Raw genomic sequence first — 20,041 nt, 5'->3', positions numbered from 1 at the left:
ATGAACACCCAGTTTACCTTAATCTGGTTCATGATGCAATATAGGAGAATGAGATCCTCTTCATGTAAGACAGCATGGTTTGTCCCTCTAGGAATCAGTTGCCATGCTATGATGTATGCAACTAGGCGTGGAGTGAGGTTCAAATGCCCTGCATGGAACCTGTTTATACTCTCTGTAGGATTCCTCATGCAACTCTTATAATATTGCAGCTTGTTGAATTCTAAAATTTCACTGGTATTTCCCTTTCCTACTTTCAATCCAGCATATTTTATTCCAGCCACAGAGTTCCACACCTCACTTGTGATTTTCATCTTAATTCCTTTCACATAAGAGACAACATTCTTCCCATCCAATGTGAGGTTAGTATAAAACACCTTAACCAAGTCAGGATAAACATTACCCGTTAATTCCAACATATTTTTTCAGTTTCTAGTGCTTCAACACAGCCCTTGTTTCTACCAGTTTTTCAGATTTCAGCCAGTTGAAATCCAGCACTTTGGGTATGTTGATCTGCTTCCTGCTTGTCTCATGAATGTAGGCATTGATGCCTTCTTCATTTCCAGCGAACCATCCTTCTAACACACCTTGAAAGGTGGTTTGCTTCCCCTTATTTTTCTGTTTCTTGGAAGAAGAAGCCATGGTTGAACCTGAATTCTTTTCTTGGTTTCAAATGGTGAGAACAGAAAACGAATAACCAATGTGGGTAGCAAGTATTCACACAGATTTATATAGAAATGAATGGGTTGATATGGCAGTTATGAGTGGATATGCATGAAGATTTTATGCTCTGAATTTGTGCAGAGAATATTTGAAAATGTGCAACAAATATTTAGGGTCACGATGCATATACTCATGCCTTTATTGAGCACCCAAACCATCAAATCGGTTACATAACCATGACCAAAACCGTCAAAGGTACAGAGGTTAATGCCCACTAGGTCAGTCAAGCAGTCAAAGATCAAAATTTCTCTTTCCTAGTCATCAATGCATATTAGTGCAGAAAATAAACACATTCAATTACGAATAAACAGATTTAATTTTTCATTGTTAGGCACAATTGACATTTATAATACCCAATTCATTAAGCAGAAAATTAAACCTATCTTTGGCTAATGGTTTTGTGAACAAATCAGCAAGTTGTAAGTCAGTACCAATGAACTTAATATCACATGTTCCATTAGATATGTGTTCCCTTAGAAAATGATGCCTAATTTCAATGTGTTTGGTTCTTGAATGCATGACAGGATTTTTGGTTAAGTTGATTGCACTTGTATTATCACACAGCAGAGGTATATGGTTAAGTAAGATACCAAAATCATTCAATTGTTTTCTTAGCCATATAGTTTGAGCACAACAACTCCCTGCTGCAATGTATTCTGCTTCAGCAGTGGAAAGAGCTACACAAGCCTGCTTTTTGCATTGCCATGAGATCAAGCTTGATCCAAGCAGATGACAGGTTCCACTTGTACTCTTCCTGTCAATTTTGCAACCTGCAAAATCTGAATCAGAATAACCAGTTAAGCTTAATGAAATATTACCTGGATACCACAAGCCAACTTCTTTAGTTCCTTGCAAATACTTCAAAATCCTTTTGACAACATTGTAGTGTGATTCTTTAGGAGCAGATTGAAACCTTGCACACATGCACACTGCAAACATTATATCTGGCCTGCTGGCAGTGAGATACAGTAGTGATCCTATGAGTCCTCTGTATTTGGTTTCATCAACATAAATTCCAACTTCATCATGATCTAAATGACAGCTTGTTGAGAAGGGTGTGCTGATTGGTTTACACTTGTCCATTTCAAATTTCTTCAGCAGATCCTTGCAATACTTAGTTTGACTTAAGAAAATGCCATCCTTGAGTTGTTTGACCTGCAAGCCTAGAAAATAGTTCAACTCACCCATCATTGACATTTCAAACTCACTCTTCATGACTTTCACGAAAGCTTCACACAATTCTCCATTGTTTGATCCAAAAATGATATCATCCACACATACTTGTACTAGAATTGAGTCATCTCCTTTCTTCTTAATGAACAAGGTCTTATCTGATGTGCCTCTGTCATAGCCTTGTGAGGTGAGAAAATCACTTAGCCTCTCATACCATTGCCTAGGAGCTTGCTTGAGTCCATAGAGAGCCTTTTGGAGTTTGAACACATATTCTGGATGTTGATGGTCTTCAAAACCTGGTGGTTGTGAAACAAATACCTCTTCATTTATATAGCCATTTAGAAAGGCACTTTTCACATCCATTTGAAATAGCTTGAACCCTTTGATGCAGGAGAAGGCAAGCAGCAGTCTAACAGCTTCTAACCGAGCCACTGGTGCATATGTCTCATCATAGTCTATTCCTTCTTCTTGATTGTACCCTTTAGCTACAAGCCTAGCCTTGTTTCTGGTGATCACTCCATGCTCATCCATCTTGTTTCTAAATACCCAATTTGTTCCAATTACATTCATCTCAGGTATTCTAGGAACAAGAGTCCAGACCTCATTAAGAGCAAATTGATTCAGTTCCTCTTGCATGGCTAAAATCCAGTTGCTATCCTTGAGAGCTTCATTCAAATTCTTGTGTTCAACTTGAGATACAAAGGCCATTGCTTCACAGAAATTGTTCAAGGATTTTCTAGTTGACACTCCTTTCTCAATGTTCCCAATGACATTATCAAGTGTTAAATCTCTTGGGGTTTTCCACTCTTTTGGCAAACCTGCAGCTGCAGTAGATTCTTGTATAGCATGTGTATCAGCAGTATCAAAATGAATCGATTCATTTTGATTTAAAACAGATTTAAATTCATTACTGTCAGGGTTATCAGCAGCAGTTTTAGATATGCTATGATCAGTTTCATCAAAAACAACATGCATTGATTCTTCTACTATAAGCAACCTTTTATTGAAGACTCTATATGCATGGCCATTCAAAGCATAACCAATGTGCACACCTTCATCAGATTTAGCATCAAACTTACCAAGATTTTCTTTGCCATTATTCAATACAAAGCATTTACACCGAAATACTCTAAGGTGGCTTACACTAGGTTTTCTGCCCTTATACAATTCATATGGGGTTTTCTTAAGAATTGGTCTTATTAAGGTCCTATTTAAGACATAACCTGCAGTATAAACAACATCAACCTAAAAATACTTAGGTAGCTTAGATTCATTTAACATAGTTCTAGCTAGTTCCTCTAGTGATCTATTTTTCCTTTCAACTACACCATTTTGTTGGGGTGTCCTAGGGGCTGAAAAGGTATGAGCTATCCCATGCTTCTCACAGAACCTCTCAAACTTAGTATTTTGAAACTCTCCCCCATGATCACTTCGAATTGATTTAATGCAGCAACCATTTTCATTTTGCAGAATTTTTGCTAATTTCTTAAAGGCAGTGTAAGCATCATGTTTATGTGCAAGAAATAAAGTCCATGTAAATCTAGAGTAATCATCCACAACAACTAAAGCATACAAATTTCCAGCCAAGCTAGCAACTCTAGATGGACCAAATAAGTCCATATGTAACACATCCAATGGATTTTTTGTAGAGACAATATCCTTTAACTTGAAAGAGGATTTGATTTGTTTACCTTTCACACAAGCATCACAAAGCCTGTTGTTCTGAAATTTAATGTTAGGCAAACCAGAAACTAAATCTTTAGATTTCACATGGCCAGTGGTTATGAGGTGAGTTACTCAGCAAAAAGCCCACTCTTAGACAACCTCTAAGCACTACCTAAGACACACTTAAAGCAAAGCAAAATACAAATGAAATGTACATAGAAGTCTTCATCAAACACAATCTTGAAGGGGCAGCAACCGTCTTCAACAGTCTTCACCAAGGTCGACCTCTGAGATGTTGTCCCACACGACAATGACCCGGTGGTGATCTCAACAGTAACCGCTGGGAGGAAGGTACACCGTGTACTGGTGGATCAAGGAAATTTTGGCATACGTGATGTTCTGGACAACTTTCAACAAGTTGCAGTTGTCCCCTGACCTGCTAAGGCCTTATACTGGCTGTTTCTACGGTTTTGCGGGAGACCAGGTGGAGGTGCGTGGGCACCTAGAGCTGAGGACCACCTTCACAGACGGTGTCGCGTCCCGTGCAGAGAACATCAGGTACCTCGTCGTCAACGCCCCCTCTACATATAACGTACTGCTAGGTAGACCTACGCTAAACAGATTAAGGGCGGTATCGTCGACAAGGCACATGAAGATGAAGCTGCCTGACTTGGGGGGAAGGTGATTACCATCAAGTTAGATCAGAAGGAGGCTAAGAGATGTTACAAGAACAGCCTCAAGACGAAGAGGGGGGTGTTCATGGTTACCACCAGGGCGCCAAGTGAAGAAGGGGTTGCCCCATTAGAGATAGCCCGAGCAGAGATCGCCTGAGAGAGGCGACCTGAACCAGCCGAAGAGGTCATGGAGAGGGAAATTGGAGGTAGGACGTTTAAGCTTGGCAAGTCACTAGGCCAAGCAGCATAGGACTAGATCGCTGAGGTCATAACACGACATCTGGATGCCTTTGCATGGTCCGCTTCAAACATGCCAGGCATAGACTCAGACTTCTTGTGCCACCGCCTCACCATGGACCCCAAGGTCAGGCCTATTCACCAGCGAAGAAGGAAGTTCAACAAAGAGAGGCGACATATCATTAAAAAAGAGACAAAAAAGTTGTTGAGCGACGACCACATAAGAGAGATCCAGTACCCTGAGTGGTTGGCCAATGTGGTTTTGGTGAAGAAGGACAACGGGAAGTGGAGGATAGCGTTGACATCACCGACCTCAACAAAGCATGCCCAAAGGACTTCTATCCTCTACCAAGCATTGACGCCTTGGTAGACAGTGCCTCGGGCTGTAAGATGCTCAGCTTCTAAGATGCACCCTAGGGACGAGTGCAAGACAGCGTTCATGATAGAGTTGTCTTGTTACTGCTACACCGTGATGCCCTTCGGGCTCAAGAACGCAAGTGCCACTTACCAGAGGCTGATGGACTGAGTGCTAGCGCCCATGATAGGGCGAAACGTGCAGGCCTACATAGACGACATGGTGGTGACCTCGCAGGTGAAAGATCAACATGTGGTTGACTTAGAAGAGCTATTTACCCCAATAGCCAAGTACAGACTGAAGCTGAACCCCGAGAAGTGCGTGTTCAGGGTGGAAGCGGGTAAGTTCTTGGGTTTCCTTCTCACCGAGCGTGGGATAGAGGCGAACCCTGAGAAGTGCGTTGCAATCCTTGCAATGAGAAGCCCAATCTCAGTAAAGGAGGTGCAATAGTTAACAGGGCGGATGGCCGCTCTGTCCAGATTTGTATCAGCTGGAGGAGACAAGGGTCACCCTTACTTCTAGTGTCTAAGGAGGAACAGCAGGTTCATTTGGACCAGGGAGTGCGAAGAGGCGTTCCTCAAGCTGAAAGCACAGTCCTTTAGTGTTGTGCAAACCACAACTAGGTACTCCGCTCCGCCTGTACTTCACTGTGACGGAGCGAGCAATCAGTTCGGTCCTCGTGCAGGAGCAGAACCAAGTTCAAAAGCCTATATACTTTGTGAGTAAAGTATTGCAAGGGCCTGAGGTGAGGTACCAGGCCCCAGAGAAGGCGGCCTTGGCAGTGGTGTTCTCGGCGAGGAGACTTCGCCATTATTTCCAAAGTTTTATAGTGGTGGTGATGACAAACCTGCCTATCTGCAAGGTCTTGCAAAAACCGGATGTGGCGGGAAGGATGGTACAATGGGCAGTGGAACTCTTAGAGTTTGATGTCCAGTACGAGCCCCAAGGTCCTATTAAAGGCCAAGTTTACGCAGATTTCGTGGTAGAGCTCTCCTTGGCAGATGCACACCAAGAGGAAGCCAACTTCCGGTGGGTGCTCTCTATAGACGGGTCCTCTAACCAACAAGGTAGCGGGGCAGGCGTCATCTTGGAGGGGCCGAACGGGCTATTGATCGAGCAGGTCTTACGGTTCGCCTTCAAGACCAGTAATAATCTGGCGGAGTACGAAGCCCTCATTGCAGGCATGTTATTGGTGAAGGAGATGGGAGCACAGAGCATGTTAGCAAAGAGTGATTCCCTATTAACACAGGCCAGGTGACTGGTGAATACCAGGCCAAAGGATCCTCAGATGGCTGCCTACCTAGGGTATGTCCAGATTCTGAAGGGATCATTTGTTAAAATGGATGGCTTTAAACTAGAGGGGGGTGAATTGTTTAAATAGGGTTTTCGCTAACTTTTAAAACAAGAATGAAATTATCTCAAGAAACAATTGATAAGAAATTCAGTTTGCCAAAACAGCAATAAAAAGAAGCAGTACCAGAAAAACAATCGGGTGTTTCACAGAAACAATCGGTTGTTTATACCAGCAAACAACAAACAAAACTGAATTTAAAGAGTTAGGGATAGAGAGATTGCACACAGATGTTTATACTGGTTCACTCCAAATCCAGAGCTACATCCAGTCTTCTCAGAAACCCTTAGGAAATCCACTAAGCAATCACAACTTGATCACTTACACCACAACCAAGAAAGTGACCTTGAACACCTCAAGACACACACTCTTCTTGGCCAACACACCAACACTAAGATTGTTGATCTTGATCCCCTCAAGAACACACAACCAATCTCAGCAAACACAGAAACGAAACTTGTTTTACAGAGTACAAGGATTACACTTGTTACAGAAGATAATCTGAAATCAATACAAGCAGAATCCTATTCCACACACTTTGATCAATCACAAACTCTAAGCAACCTCAGCTCTTTGAAAAACTCAAAAAACTCTTTTTAAAATCTTGTAAAAGATTGTTACTCAAATCTGTTTTTCTGAATTTATTCAAAGATGTTGTTTGTTATCAAATTTTAAAAAACTCTTAAATTGCATTAAAAGATTGGTCAAAGCATTTAATGACTGGAGCGTAAGCAGTTAAATCATTTAAAGCTCAGTCAAAGATAAAACAATTTTTTTGTTATGGTCCCAAAACAAACAATTGGTTGTTTCCTCGATTAACCATTTGAAAAACAGTTTTCAATCTTTTCTCAAAACATCTAAGTATAAACAATCGGTTGTTTCGACAAAACAATCGGTTGTTTTAACTTAGTTTGAAAACATTTTACTTTCACAAAGATTGAGATTGCCTATGCTTTAGATTCGATCAAGGGGTGGATTACAACACTCAAACTACCCCAGAACTAGACTAAACCAGCACAGCAACGACAAGCACAGCCAAGGCTTCAACATCCTTCAAAGGGTTTGGATTCTTCAAAGCTTGAACACCACTTGGTTCAACAATCTCCCCATATTTGATGAAGACAAATCCCTGATGCTTGTGTTTGATCTGATTGAATCTGAAGCAGTACCTGTAAAAATAGCATTTATACTATCCAATGCTTCTTACAGCAGCAGGTTAGATTTTTATGTATTCAAAGCATAAAACATGATAAACAATCGGTTGTTTACACGAAACAATCGGTTGTTTTTATCAGCAGCAGCAGAAAACAGCTTTAAATCAGAGATTTAACAGTTTATACAGTATCAGATAAAGATATACAAGAACCAATTAATTCTCCCCCTATTTGTCTTCACAAATAGACTTTAGCATTTATCAAAACAGATTTAGGAGAGATTATTAAGATCAAGAATACCTAACTCATTTCAAAGGAAGAAAAACCTCTCTTTTGGTAATGGCTTCGTGAAGATGTCAGCTAACTACAGTTTGGTCTCCACAAACTTCACTTCATAGTTCCCTTTGTTTACATGATCCCTGATGAAATGATGCCTTATCTCAATATGTTTGGTCCTTGAGTGCTGAATCTGATTTTTGGTAAGATTGATGGCACTTGTGTTATCACACATCAAAGGAACCTTGCTGATTTGTAATCCAAAGTCTGCAAGTTGTTGTTTTAGCCACAGAATCTGTGCACAACAGTTTCCAGCAGCAATGTATTCAAGAACCTTGCTTCTTGCTATGCCATGAGATTAGGCTTGAGCCAAGAAGGTGGCAAGTTCCACTTGTGCTCTTTCTATCTAGCTTGCAACCTGCAAAGTTAAAATCTGAATAACCAATTAAATGAATTTGAGAGTGAGAAGGATACCATAATCCAACAGATGATGTTCCTTTGAGATATTTCAGAATTCTTTTTGCAGCTTTGAAGTGTGACTCTTTAGGATTTGCTTGATATCTTGCACATAGACACACCGCAAACATGATGTCTGGCCTACTAGCTGTTAGATAAAGCAAAGATCCAATCAATCCTCTGTATTTTGTTTGATCTACACTCTTTCCAGCAGCATCCGCATCCATGTAACAGCTTGATGGCATTGAAGTGCTTGCTTCTTTGCAACTCTCAATTTCAAATTTCTTGAGAATCCCCTTGCAATACTTTGATTGACTTAAGAAGATCCCATCCTTTGTTTGCTTAACCTGCAATCCAAGAAAGAAAGACAATTCTCCCATCATAGACATTTCAAACTCACCTTTCATTGCAGCCACAAATTCTTCACACAAACTATCTTGTGTAGCACCAAAGATGATATCATCAACATAGATTTGCACAAGAATTATTTCTGCATTTGACTTCTTGATGAAGAGAGTCTTGTCTACCATTCCCCTTTCATATCCATGAGATAGAAGGACGTTGCTAAGCCTCTCATACCACTGTCTTAGAGCTTGCTTCAGTCCATACAAAGCTTTCTTCAACTTGAAGACATGGTTAGGATACTTATGATCTTCAAAGCCCGGTGGTTGATCTACATAGACTTCCTCATTGATGTAGCCATTCAAGAAGGCACTCTTGACATCCATTTGGAAGAGTTTAAAACCACTCATACATGCAAAAGCCAGCAGCATCCTCACAGCCTCCAATCTAGCAACAAGAGCAAAGGTCTCACCATAATCTATGCCCTCTTCTTGATTGTAGCCTTTGACAACTAGCCTTGCTTTGTTCCTTGTGATCACACCATCCTCATCTAGCTTGTTCCTGAAAACCCATTTCGAACCAATAATATTCATTTCATTAGTTTTAGGGACAAGAAACCATACCTCATTCCTTGCAAACTGATTCAACTCTTCATGCATAGCTTCAACCCACTTCTCATCCTTGAGAGCTTCCTCAATTGACTTTGGTTCAATTTGAGAGACAAAAGTTGTGTGCCTGAAGAAGTTTGAGATGGAGTACGTGTGCAGACACCTTCCTTTATCTGCCCTATGATGTTATCCACTGACAGATCTCTAGGAATCCTCCACTCCTTGGGCAGCTCACTCTGTTGCAGAATTTCAATCGGTTGTTTCTGTGAATCAACAGGTTGTTTTTCTACACAGATTTCTAGCTTCTCCAAACTGATGCTCTGTTCATCTTCTTCAGCACTGGTCTTTGGGATTTGATTGATTCTGCGATCTACCTTATCAAAGACAACGTGAACTGATTCTTCTACAATCATCAACCTCTTGTTGTAGACTCTATATGCATGACTTGTGAGTGAATACCCTATGAAGATACCAAGGTCCGCTTTCTCGTCAAACTTTCCCAAGTTTTTCTTTCCATTGTTGAGAACGAAACAGCTGCAGTCAAAGACTTTGAGATGACTGATGTTAGGCTTCCTTCCATTGAAGAGTTCATATGGAGTTTTCTTCAAAATAGGCCTTACCCTATTCATCACATAACATGAGGTGCTCACTGCGTCTGCCCAAAAGTACTTAGGAAGTGATGATTCACTAAGCATTGTCCTTGCTAGCTCTTCAAGAGACCTGTTCTTTCTCTCTATTACTCCATTCTGTTGTGGTGTTATTGGAGCAGAGAAGTTGTGCAGAATCCCCATCTTCTCACAGAATTTGCTGAACTTCTCATTCTGAAATTCTCCTCCATGATCACTTCTAATAGAACCTATGTTGTTGTTCTTTGTGTTCTGCAACCTTCTTGCTAACTTCTTAAAAGCAGAAAAGGCATCACTCTTTGATTCCAAGAAAAGAGTCCAAGTGTACCTAGAAAAGTCATCAACAATAACAAGAGCATTATAATTTCCACCAAGACTCATAGTTCTTGAGGGTCCAAAGAGATCCATGTGAAGAAGTTCAAGAGGTTTCAAGGATGAAACAACATTTTAAATTTTGAAAGAAATTATCACTGGTTTCCCCTTTTGGCATGCTTCACAAATGTGATCCCTCTCAAACTTTAGTTTTGGCAGCCCAATCACAAGATCCTTTGAAATTAGCTTGTTCAAGTGATTCATGTGAATATGAGCAATTCTTCTATGCCAAAGCCAAGATTCATCTTGCTTGGATAGAAGACATCCAATTGAACATGGTGAAGAGATATCTAGAAGATACACATTATTAACTCTCTTACCTACCAACATTACCTCTTTGGTGTTGGGTAGACAAATTTCACATGTGTTTGCCTTGAACATCACTTGATATCCCTTGTCACAAATTTGGCTAATGCTCAGCAGATTATGCTTTAGGCCTTCTACATAAAGCACATCATGAATTACCAAGATGTCTTTGTCTCCTATGGATCCTCTCCCAAGAATCCTTCCTTTGTTGTTGTCTCCATAGGTGACATGACCCTATTGCTTAAAGGAGATGCTCAAGATCTTTGATTTGTTCCCTGTCATGTGCTTGGAGCATCCACTATCCAAGTACCACAGTTGCTTGCTCTCCTCCAAGATTTCCTATAAAAAAGATTTTCAAGTACAAAGATTTGGTCCCCTTATGAATGTGGGTCCATTTGGTTTACACTCATCAATTAAAGCTTTACTACTCTTAGGAATCCACTTCATAAGACCTTTAGGAACAACATATTTTCTAATTTTACAGAACCTCACAAAATGGCCTCTTTTCATGCAATAGAAGCATGTAACAATCGGTTGTTTCGATGGGCCAATCGATTGTTTTTCTGGCATTTTCGAAAATGATTTTGAAAATCTATCTTGTTTGTTTTGTGGATTAAAACCCAATCCAGCTTTTCCAAAAACACAATTTTGAGATGCTAGAACACTCTCAAAGTTGGATTGGCCTTTAGAAAGCTTATCCACAGTTTTAACAAGATAGTGGACCTTCTTTTCAAGATTTTCTCAATTTTCACAAACTAGAGTATCACACTTGCAAGAGGAGTTTTTGTAAATGATTTCAAGATTTTCAAAATCTGTTTTTGAATTTTCTAATTCCTCTTCCAGTGTCTTTACTTTGTTTTCAAGCCAGTTGTTCTTTTCTTTTAACCGATTGTTCAAGAGAGCCAATCGGTTGGCTTCTTCATGTGTTTCTTGAAAGGCTTGAAGCAATTGACCATAATTTTCAGAGTTTGAGGAGTTTGATGAACTTACACTACTTGAGTCATCCTCCTTTCTGGCCATGAAGCAAATGTTGAGGCTTTTCTTATTTTGCCTTTTTTTCCTTCTTGCTTGACTCTTTGTCATTGCCTCCTTTGGTTAATTGTGTCCATGAGCAGCCTTGAGTGTGTCCCACATATCCTTAGCAGTTTTGCATTTTGATATCCTGAAAAATTCATTAGTATCTAGTGCAGAAGCTATTATGTTTTAAGCAATACAATTAAGCTTGGCCATCTTACATTCATCATTGGTCCATTGAGACCAAGGTTTTGCAATGAAAGAACCATTCTTTTTAAACTTTGGAATGTAAGGACCATTCTCAATTGAATCCCAAATTCCTTGATCAATAGATTCCATAAAGATTTTCATTCTTGGTTCCCAATATTTATAATTCAATCCACAAAATAAAGGTGGTTTGTAGATTGAACCACCTTCCTCAAAAGATAGTTTTCCAGCCATAGAATTTTTTTTTTTGGATCAACTTGAATAACTTTCAAGAACCAAGCTCTTGATGCCAATTGTTAGAATATATGACTTTAAACTAGAGGGGGGGTGAATTGTTTAAAGAGAGTTTTCGCAATCTATTCGGCCTTGAATGAAATTACTTCGAGAAAACCTTGATTAAGAAATCAGTTTTTCAAAACATAAAGCAAACAGCACAACACTAGTAAAAACAATCGGTTGTTTTACCAAAACAATCGGTTGTTTATACCAGTTAAAAAATATCAAAACTGAATTTAAAGAGTTAGGGATAGAGAGAATGCACACAGATGTTTATACTGGTTCACTCCAAAACCAGAGCTACATCCAGTCTTTTTAGAAACCCTCTGAGGAAATCCACTAAGCAATCACAACTTGATCACTTACACCACAACCAAGAAAGTGACCTTGAACACCTCAAGACACACACGCTTCTTGGCCAACACACCAACACTAAGATTGTTGATCTTGATCCCCTCAAGAACACACAGCCAATCTCAACAACCACAGAAACGAAACTTGTTTCACAGAGTTTAAGGATTACACTTGTTACAGAAGATAATCTGAAATCAATACAAGCAGAATCCTATTCCACACACTTTGATCAATCACAAACTTTCAGCAATCTCAGCTCTTTGAAAAACTCAAAAACTCTTAGCAAAATACTTGTCAAAGATTAATTCTCAAATCTGTTTTTCTGAATTTATTCAAAGATGTAGTTTGTTATCAAATCTCAACAAACTCTTAAATTGCATTAAAAGATTGGTCAGAGCATTTAATGACTGGAACGTAAGCAGTTAAATCATTTAAAGCTCAGTCAAAGATAAAACAGTTTTTTTGTTATGGTCCCAAAGCAAACAATCGGTTGTTTCCTCGAATCAATTGGTTGTTTTGGTTTTAACAGCTTTACCATTTGAAAAACAGTTTTCAAATCTTTTCTCAAAACATCTAAGTATAAACAATCGGTTGTTTCGACAAAACAATCGGTTGTTTTAACTTAGTTTGAAAACATTTTACTTTCACAAAGATTGAGAATGTATATGCTTTACATTCGATCAAGGGGTGGATTACAACACTCAAACTACCCCAGAACTAGACTAAACCAGCACAACAACAGCAAGCACAACCAAGGCTTCAACATCCTTCAAAGGGTTTGGATTCTTCAAAGCTTGAACACCACTTGGTTCAACAAAGCATGTATCCAGTCTTGGGGGACGAAGCAATGCAGGTTTGCTTGGTCGAAGGAGGAGAAACCTGGATAACGCCCTACAAGCGCTACCTGGCTTATGGGATACTCCCATTGGAATCCGCAGAGGCCAGGAAAATCAAGAAAAATTCTTCCAAGTACACTCACAGTGACGGAGAGTTGTTCAAACATGGGTTCACCCACCCAATTTTGGTATGTGTAAGGGGAGACCAATGCGCACGTATAATGGCAGAACTCCACGAAGGGATATGTGGGAGTCACATCGGTGGAGGATCTCTACCATCGAAGGCCATTCGTGCGGGATATTATTGGCCGACCGTAAGGGAAGACTGCACAAGGTATGCACAACAGTGCAAGAAGTGTCAACAACACGCTGACTGGCACAAGGCACCGCTAGAGGAGCTCAGGTCGATTTACAACTCTTGGCCATTTCATACATGGGGGATCGACATCCTGGGACCTTTTCCTCTGGCGATAAGGCAGATGAAGTACCTCATGGTCGCCATGGAGTACTTCACAAAGTGGATCAAGGCTGAGCCAATAGCGTAGATCACAACCCACAAGATCACGCACTTCGTGTGGAAGAATATAGTGTGCCGCTTTAGGGTGCCGAAGCGTTTGACGTCTTACAATGGCACACAGTTTGCAAGTCAACAGCTGGGCAAGTTATTCTCAGAAGTTGGAATAAAGCAGGTGTTCGCATCAGTCGAGCACCCCAGACGAATGGGCAGGTCGAGTCTGCCAACAGAGTCCTGCTCAGAGGTCTGAAGAGGAGGCTCGAGAAGGCCAAAGGAACTTGGGCAGAGGAAGTTCCTAGAATTGTGTGGGCTTACCACACCACTCCCAAGTCCACCACCAGAGAGACACCCTTCAACTTGAGTGTTGGTCCACCTTCCAAGTCTACTCTTTGATAGTTTTCGTTATTTAGAGTATCTAACCTGAGTGTTGGCTTACACACCAAGTCTACTCCTAACACCTATGTGGTGCTTTGCTACCACATGGTTGGTTCTTTTTCACATAACGCCCGAGCATGGGTGGTTCTACTAATGCCAAGGTGGGTCGCTCTCTATACCTTTAGCTATGTACTTTTAGGTATTGTTGGTTTAGTACCCTCTGGACTCAGAATCCTACTAAGCATAGAGCGTACTGCCTCATAGTGTATGCTTTCGAGTGTCTGGGCTTAAAATCTTAGCAAGCCAAATCATCTTTCCCTAACTTAAGTCAATCAACCTTAGTTATGCCTAACTATGTTTCGAGGCACCTGAGCTCATAGTCTTACTGAGCAAAGGTCGCCCTTTCTGATATCCAATTATAGATATTTTTTTTTCATAACTTGTTGGCCTTTAGAATGTCTGATCTGGGTGTCATCTCACACACCATGTCTACTCTATTAAGGCCTTTCAGTCGGAGAATCTGACTTGGCTTACATGCCAAGTCTACTTTTGAACAATTTTTATTACTTGGAGTATCTGACTTGGGTGTTGGCTTACACGCCAAGTATACTCCCCCCTCCAGAGTCTCAATCCGTATACTCCGTTTCTGAGTGCCTCTACCATGCAGAATGAGTCGGTCCACTTGGGAGACAACTTGTTATCCAACTGGTAGGGGTGAGCTTTCCGCATCACCAGGTCGGCAGCTTGGAACTGTCGGGTCTAAGCTTGGACCTTTGTTTCTGCTCTACCCTTCACCTTCCTCTCTTTGTTAGAATTTTCTATCACTAAGTTCTGGAACCGCGGTGAGCTCTCCTGGATCTCCACAGGGATCATGGCGTCTGTTCCATACACCAGGCTGAAGGGTGTTTCCTTCGTGGTGGATTGTGGAGTGGTGTGGTAGGCCCACAAGATTCGGGGTACCTCATCATCCCAGGTCCCTTTAGCCTTCTCCAACCTCCTCTTCAGCCTCTGAACAAGACTCTGTTGGCAGAATCAACCTGTCTGTTTGTCTAAGGGTGCTCTACCGAGGCGAAAACCTGCTTGACACAGCTTACCTAGCTGCTAGTTTGCGAACTGGGTGTCGTTGTCAGACACCAAACATTTTGGAATCCAAAAACGACAGATAATGTTCTTCCACACGAAGTGCTGAACCTTGTGGGCAGTTATCTGTGCCACGGGTTCAGCTTCTACCCACTTGGTAAAGTACTCAATGACCACCACTAGGTACTTCATTTGACGAATCGCTAGTGGGAAAAATCCCAAGATGTCTATTCCCCATGTGTGGAAAGGTCAAGGGCTATGTATGGACCGCGACTCCTCTGGGGGTGCATGATGCCAATCAACATGCTTCTGACATTGATTGCAACGTTGTGCGTACTTCATGCAATCTTCCCTCATGGTCGGCCAATAATACCCCGCCCAAACAGCATTCAGGGAGAGAGCTCGTCCCTCAACATGACTCCTACAGATGCCTTCATGGAGCTCTGCCATGATGCGCATACACTGATCCCCACTCACGCATGTGAGGATAGCGTGTGTGTAGCCATGTCTAAACAACTTCCCATCTGCCACGGTATACCTCCCTGAGTTCTTCTTAGTCACCTTGGCCTCCACGGTCTCTGCTGGGAGCATTCCATCAGCAAGGTAACTCCGATATGGTGTCATCCAGGTTTTGCCTACGTCGACCTGACAGATGTCCAGCAATTCCTCTCCCAACAAGCCATAGGCGCTTACCTTAGGCACCTTCAGTGTTTCTTGCGTTAATGATTGATGCTCTCTTCTTCCACCCTCTAAAGTCTCCACCTGTTGGACCTCTTCCGCATAGACTGCGGCGGTTCTGGGTGACTTCAAGCAATAAAAAAAATGTATATTGTGGCGGTTATTTTCGTATAAACTAGCGTTTATAACCGCCACAATATATGCTTAATGCCCGCCACAAAGTTTAATGTGGCGGTTTTACGCTACCCGCCACAACACCCGCTACTTTAAACATAGTGTAAGTAGTGACAGTTTTTATATGTAAGTAGTGTTAGTTATAACTATCTCAATTTACATTTATTGAAGAAGATTCTAGCGCTATAATATACGTAAGTAGTGGCGTTTTTAACTGGCATAATTTTAATTCTGAATAAATAAAATTTAACCACCACTTTTTTATAATCCTTTTTATAATCTGTTTTATACAATTATAAAATTTAACCACCACTTTTTCATAATAAAATAAAATAATGTATAAAGTTATAATCATCCATTCATTTCATTCAAAATTAAAGCACACATATCTCAAAATCCTTCCTATATAATATACAATCATTAGGACATGCATGTATCTTTTATACTTCATACCCATCAGACAAAGAATCTTTTGGGCCTCATGATTACGAATAGGTAGAGTATTTCCCTCTGGAATCATATCCTTCAACAACTGAAGCAATTTCGTGGATCTTTTATCAATCCATCTATTTATTACCTTCAAATTCATCAATCTTAACACCACCGACAACCGTGTGAAGTTAGTTGATCCAAGAAAGAATGGAGTCTCCGAATCGCTTGACATACTTTCATATCCATGCACTTCTACAAAATACTCAGCTCAAACATCACGAATCTTGTCCTCCAATTGATCATCATGTACTACATCATCCATGGCGAACTGAACATATTCTTCGGATACCGAAACACTTGGTAAATTTAATAATTCACCATGCAATGTTCAAGTTGTATAAGATCATAGAAACCCATAACACAGAAGGTGCTCCCTAATTTTGTTAACATCCAATCTCCTTCTGTTCAAAAAATTAACCCACAGAAACCTAAACTTTACTCCATCATAACCACTACTACTAGCGTTACATTGCACAAATTGTATAAATTCTTCTACTCCTTTTTCATACTCATCACTTATGCGAATGGAGTTAATCCAATCTCGATCCATTATGTTCTGTAATGGCCATTGAGGTGTTCACTAATGCATTTGAAATCTCACATTTTTATTACAGGTATGAACTTATCTCATTCAAAAAGATTCACTTTTATTATAATTTAATAGTACATAACTTTAATCAAGATTCCTTATATTTAACGAAATTTCGGTAGCATTTCACATTGGTCTTCAAGTGACATGAAATGAAAGTGGTGACACAAAATCTCCACAACCAAATATGCACCCGAAGAACAACATGAAATACTATGAACCAAAATTACGTAAAATATATGCATGCCAATTACAAGTTACGTACTACTGAACTAATAAAAAATTATTGTTCTTCTCAAATTGTCCACCTGGATAATTCAAGACTCAATATAATTATTGTCACTGCAAAATGTTTTAAAAAAATTGCAATAAGAGGAATAATAGACAAATACTTGTATTAAATATCAAACGGGAAACTAAGGGTTTCTCATACAGGAAAAAATTGTTGAGAGTCGAACACCCCAACTTAAGACCATTACGTATCAAAGAATTATAAATATACATGTAATATAAAATTAACAAATTTAATCATACATACAATTATACATAATAAAAAATATCAATTAAAAATAAATAAATTATTTATAATATAATTACAAAATATAAATAAAAATCATTAAATTAATTATGAATACTAAATAATATTACTCTAGTTACAATCTAACAAATTAATAATTCTATTCTAACCTAACAATTAACATAATATAAATTAATAATAAATACAAATTATAATAAATACTAAAATATACAAATTAGAAATAATAAAGAAAATATTAAAACGAAATTAAAAACACCAACACGGAGTGAAGGGAAACGGTGGTGGTGGCAACAACGATAGTGGTGGCAACAGATAGAAGAGGCAAAACGAAGGCAATGAACCGAATGAATGGAATGAGAAATGACCAATGAGAGAAAGAGCAATAAACAATGGGAGAATGTCGCAATGAGTGTGAATGTTGTTGAACAAGGTGCTATAATGTCTCCAAATCCAAGAGGAATGCTTGAAGACCTTTGCTGTTGGTTTTCTATATGAGTCTAGTAGTGATAGAGATCAAGTAACAGAGGATTTTACTAATGGAGGAAGAAGCCATCCACCCAAACACTTAATGTTCTTCCTTCTAGTCTTCTCAAAAATTAAAGAAGAATTAAATAAAGAGAGGACCAAGCGTAAAGCCAAAAGAAGACTACAAGCATTCAACAATGGGCTCCAATTAATATCTCTCTTTATAGTTTCTTTTGTATAAATTTGTAAATAATATAGAATAGCTTTAGGATGTGCTAAAGAGGGAAACCTTAAAGACACCTCCATTGTATAGAACTTTAGGCGCTAGTTTTAGGAAAAATCTAGAAAGTTGTCTCTTCACACTCCTTTAGGTGCTAGAATAGAAGGAGTTAGAAGGTGACCTTTCAAAAGCTTCTCTTGTAAGCTTTTCTTGTACTTTGTGACCAACCCTCTCTATTATAAAAGGGGTGCTTAGGTCTTTGAAATAAAAAAAATTGATTTTTGAGTAAAGAACCTCTCCCAAATTGGTGAGTGAATTGAGAGAGACTTGTGTCTTCTTCTCTTCTAGTCTTATCTTGAGTGCATTCTTGGACTCTCAAGTGGCGGCAACTACACTCATCTTCAAGCCTTTCATCCTTCAAGTGGTGTGCACATCTCCAAGAGCTACAATCACATAAGTTTCCTAGTTCTTTTCATCTTCTTCATCCATTTCCATTCCAAAACAAACTCTAAAACATGTCTTTGATGTTTTCTAGTCATTTTAATCGGTAGAATTTGCTTGTTTTGTGTTTTTGTTCGGTAGTTTCTTCTAGTTTGCTGTTCTTGTGGTTTTGGTTGTGTTTCCTCGTGTTTTAATCGGTTCATTTGTGTTCTCTCTTGTTTTAATCGGTTCATATGCCATATTATGGGTTTCTATGTGAGTTTGGCTTGGTTACTTGTGTTTTGGTGAGTTCTTGAATGTTAAGAACATTGATCCAATTCTTAAAAAGTGCCTAATCATATTCCAACTCTTGTTGAATCCATAACATATTTATATCATATCCATATCATGTTTTTGATAGCATATCATGTGGTATCATGAGTCTTAGGTTTGTTCTTATGTGTGTTTGAGTTGTTTTGGCACTTTTAATTCAAGAACTTTACATTATTGTTGTTACCTTTCTGTTTTAGGTTTTTTTTTTTTCTTTTTCTTGCTGTTTTCTTATTCTTATTACATTGTGTTTGTGTCATTTTGATTTTTGAGTCCTTATAAGTTTTGTCAAAGTCATGTTTCTCCAAAAATGTTATCAATTCTACGTAGTCCTTTTGTTGATAATTTTTGTTTCTTGATTTTGTTTTGAGTACAGTTTTATTTGTTTCTTTTCTTGATCCTTTGGTGCTTTTTCTTTTTAGTTTTGATTTCATACTTGTGTAATAGACCTATACAAGTTCTTAAACATCACTTCTATTATGTCTTTTGATGTTCTTAATTCTGTTTTTCATTCTAGTTAGGTTTCCTCTATTTTCTTGAAAACGGGCTGACTGTTTCGATTTATTGCAATTTCTTTGCTTACTGGAAATTTCTGAAATTCTGGATTTGAGTTCTTCCAAGTGTTATAAAATATTAGAAAAAAGAAGTACATTAAAATTCCAAGTACAAAAAAATGATAAATGAAATACGTCCAGTGTGTAATTCTGGCACAAAAAATACGGTAATCTAGCAGTGATTTTGCAAAATTTATCACAATTAATTGGCATACTGTTATTGTGTAATTCCAGTGCCATTGTTGAGATAAGATCTTGAACTTTCTGTCGTTTAAATTTCATAATCCAGTTTGCATTATACATTTCCAGATAAATCTATAAAGTCACGCATAGTTTATAAAAAAAATAAAAATTCCAGTAGTTCTGTTTTTTGTTGTTTTCTTCATCTATTCTAGTGTTTTTCTTTAGGTTTCTTTTGTGTGCCATCCTTTTAATTAGTACCTTAATTTTCTTGGTTGTCTTTTCTTCACTATTATTTGAGTTTGTCATATATCTTGTATTCCTTTTGCTATAGCCTTTCTTGCTTACACCTTTTCTTGCTTGTCTTTTATTGTTCTTTAAGTTTGTGGTGTATTGGCTTTGAGAAAGAGTGTTTTTGCTTTGACATATT

At 39.0% G+C, this 20,041-nt stretch overlaps 1 protein-coding gene across 1 annotated transcript; it reads right to left on the bottom strand.

Annotated features, from left to right (window-relative positions):
* Positions 1–15,220: 15,220 nt before the first annotated feature.
* LOC137817845 (uncharacterized) lies at positions 15,221–16,577 on the bottom strand. The gene is made up of 2 exons (XM_068621071.1): positions 16,530–16,577; positions 15,221–15,775 (listed from the first exon to the last, which is right to left on the bottom strand). The coding sequence occupies exons 1-2, from the start codon at positions 16,575–16,577 to the stop codon at positions 15,221–15,223; spliced, it is 603 nt and encodes a 200-aa protein (XP_068477172.1).
* Positions 16,578–20,041: the final 3,464 nt, after the last annotated feature.

The sequence above is a fragment of the Phaseolus vulgaris genome, chromosome 10, assembly GCF_000499845.2.
Source record: "Phaseolus vulgaris cultivar G19833 chromosome 10, P. vulgaris v2.0, whole genome shotgun sequence".
Classification (NCBI taxonomy): Eukaryota; Viridiplantae; Streptophyta; class Magnoliopsida; order Fabales; family Fabaceae; genus Phaseolus; species Phaseolus vulgaris.
Note: the sequence above shows the minus strand (reverse complement) of the source record. Positions and strands in the feature narration are given on the sequence as shown.

Excerpts from the sequence above, each read along its gene's own strand:
- LOC137817845 (XM_068621071.1), bottom strand. The coding sequence starts at position 16,577 with ATGGATGATGTAGTACATGATGATCAATTGGAGGACAAGATTCGTGAT. Across the intron at positions 15,776-16,529 it reads TGGAGGACAAGATTCGTGAT|TCACCCAGAACCGCCGCAGT; the intron begins GTTTGAGCTGAG and ends TATTGCTTGAAG.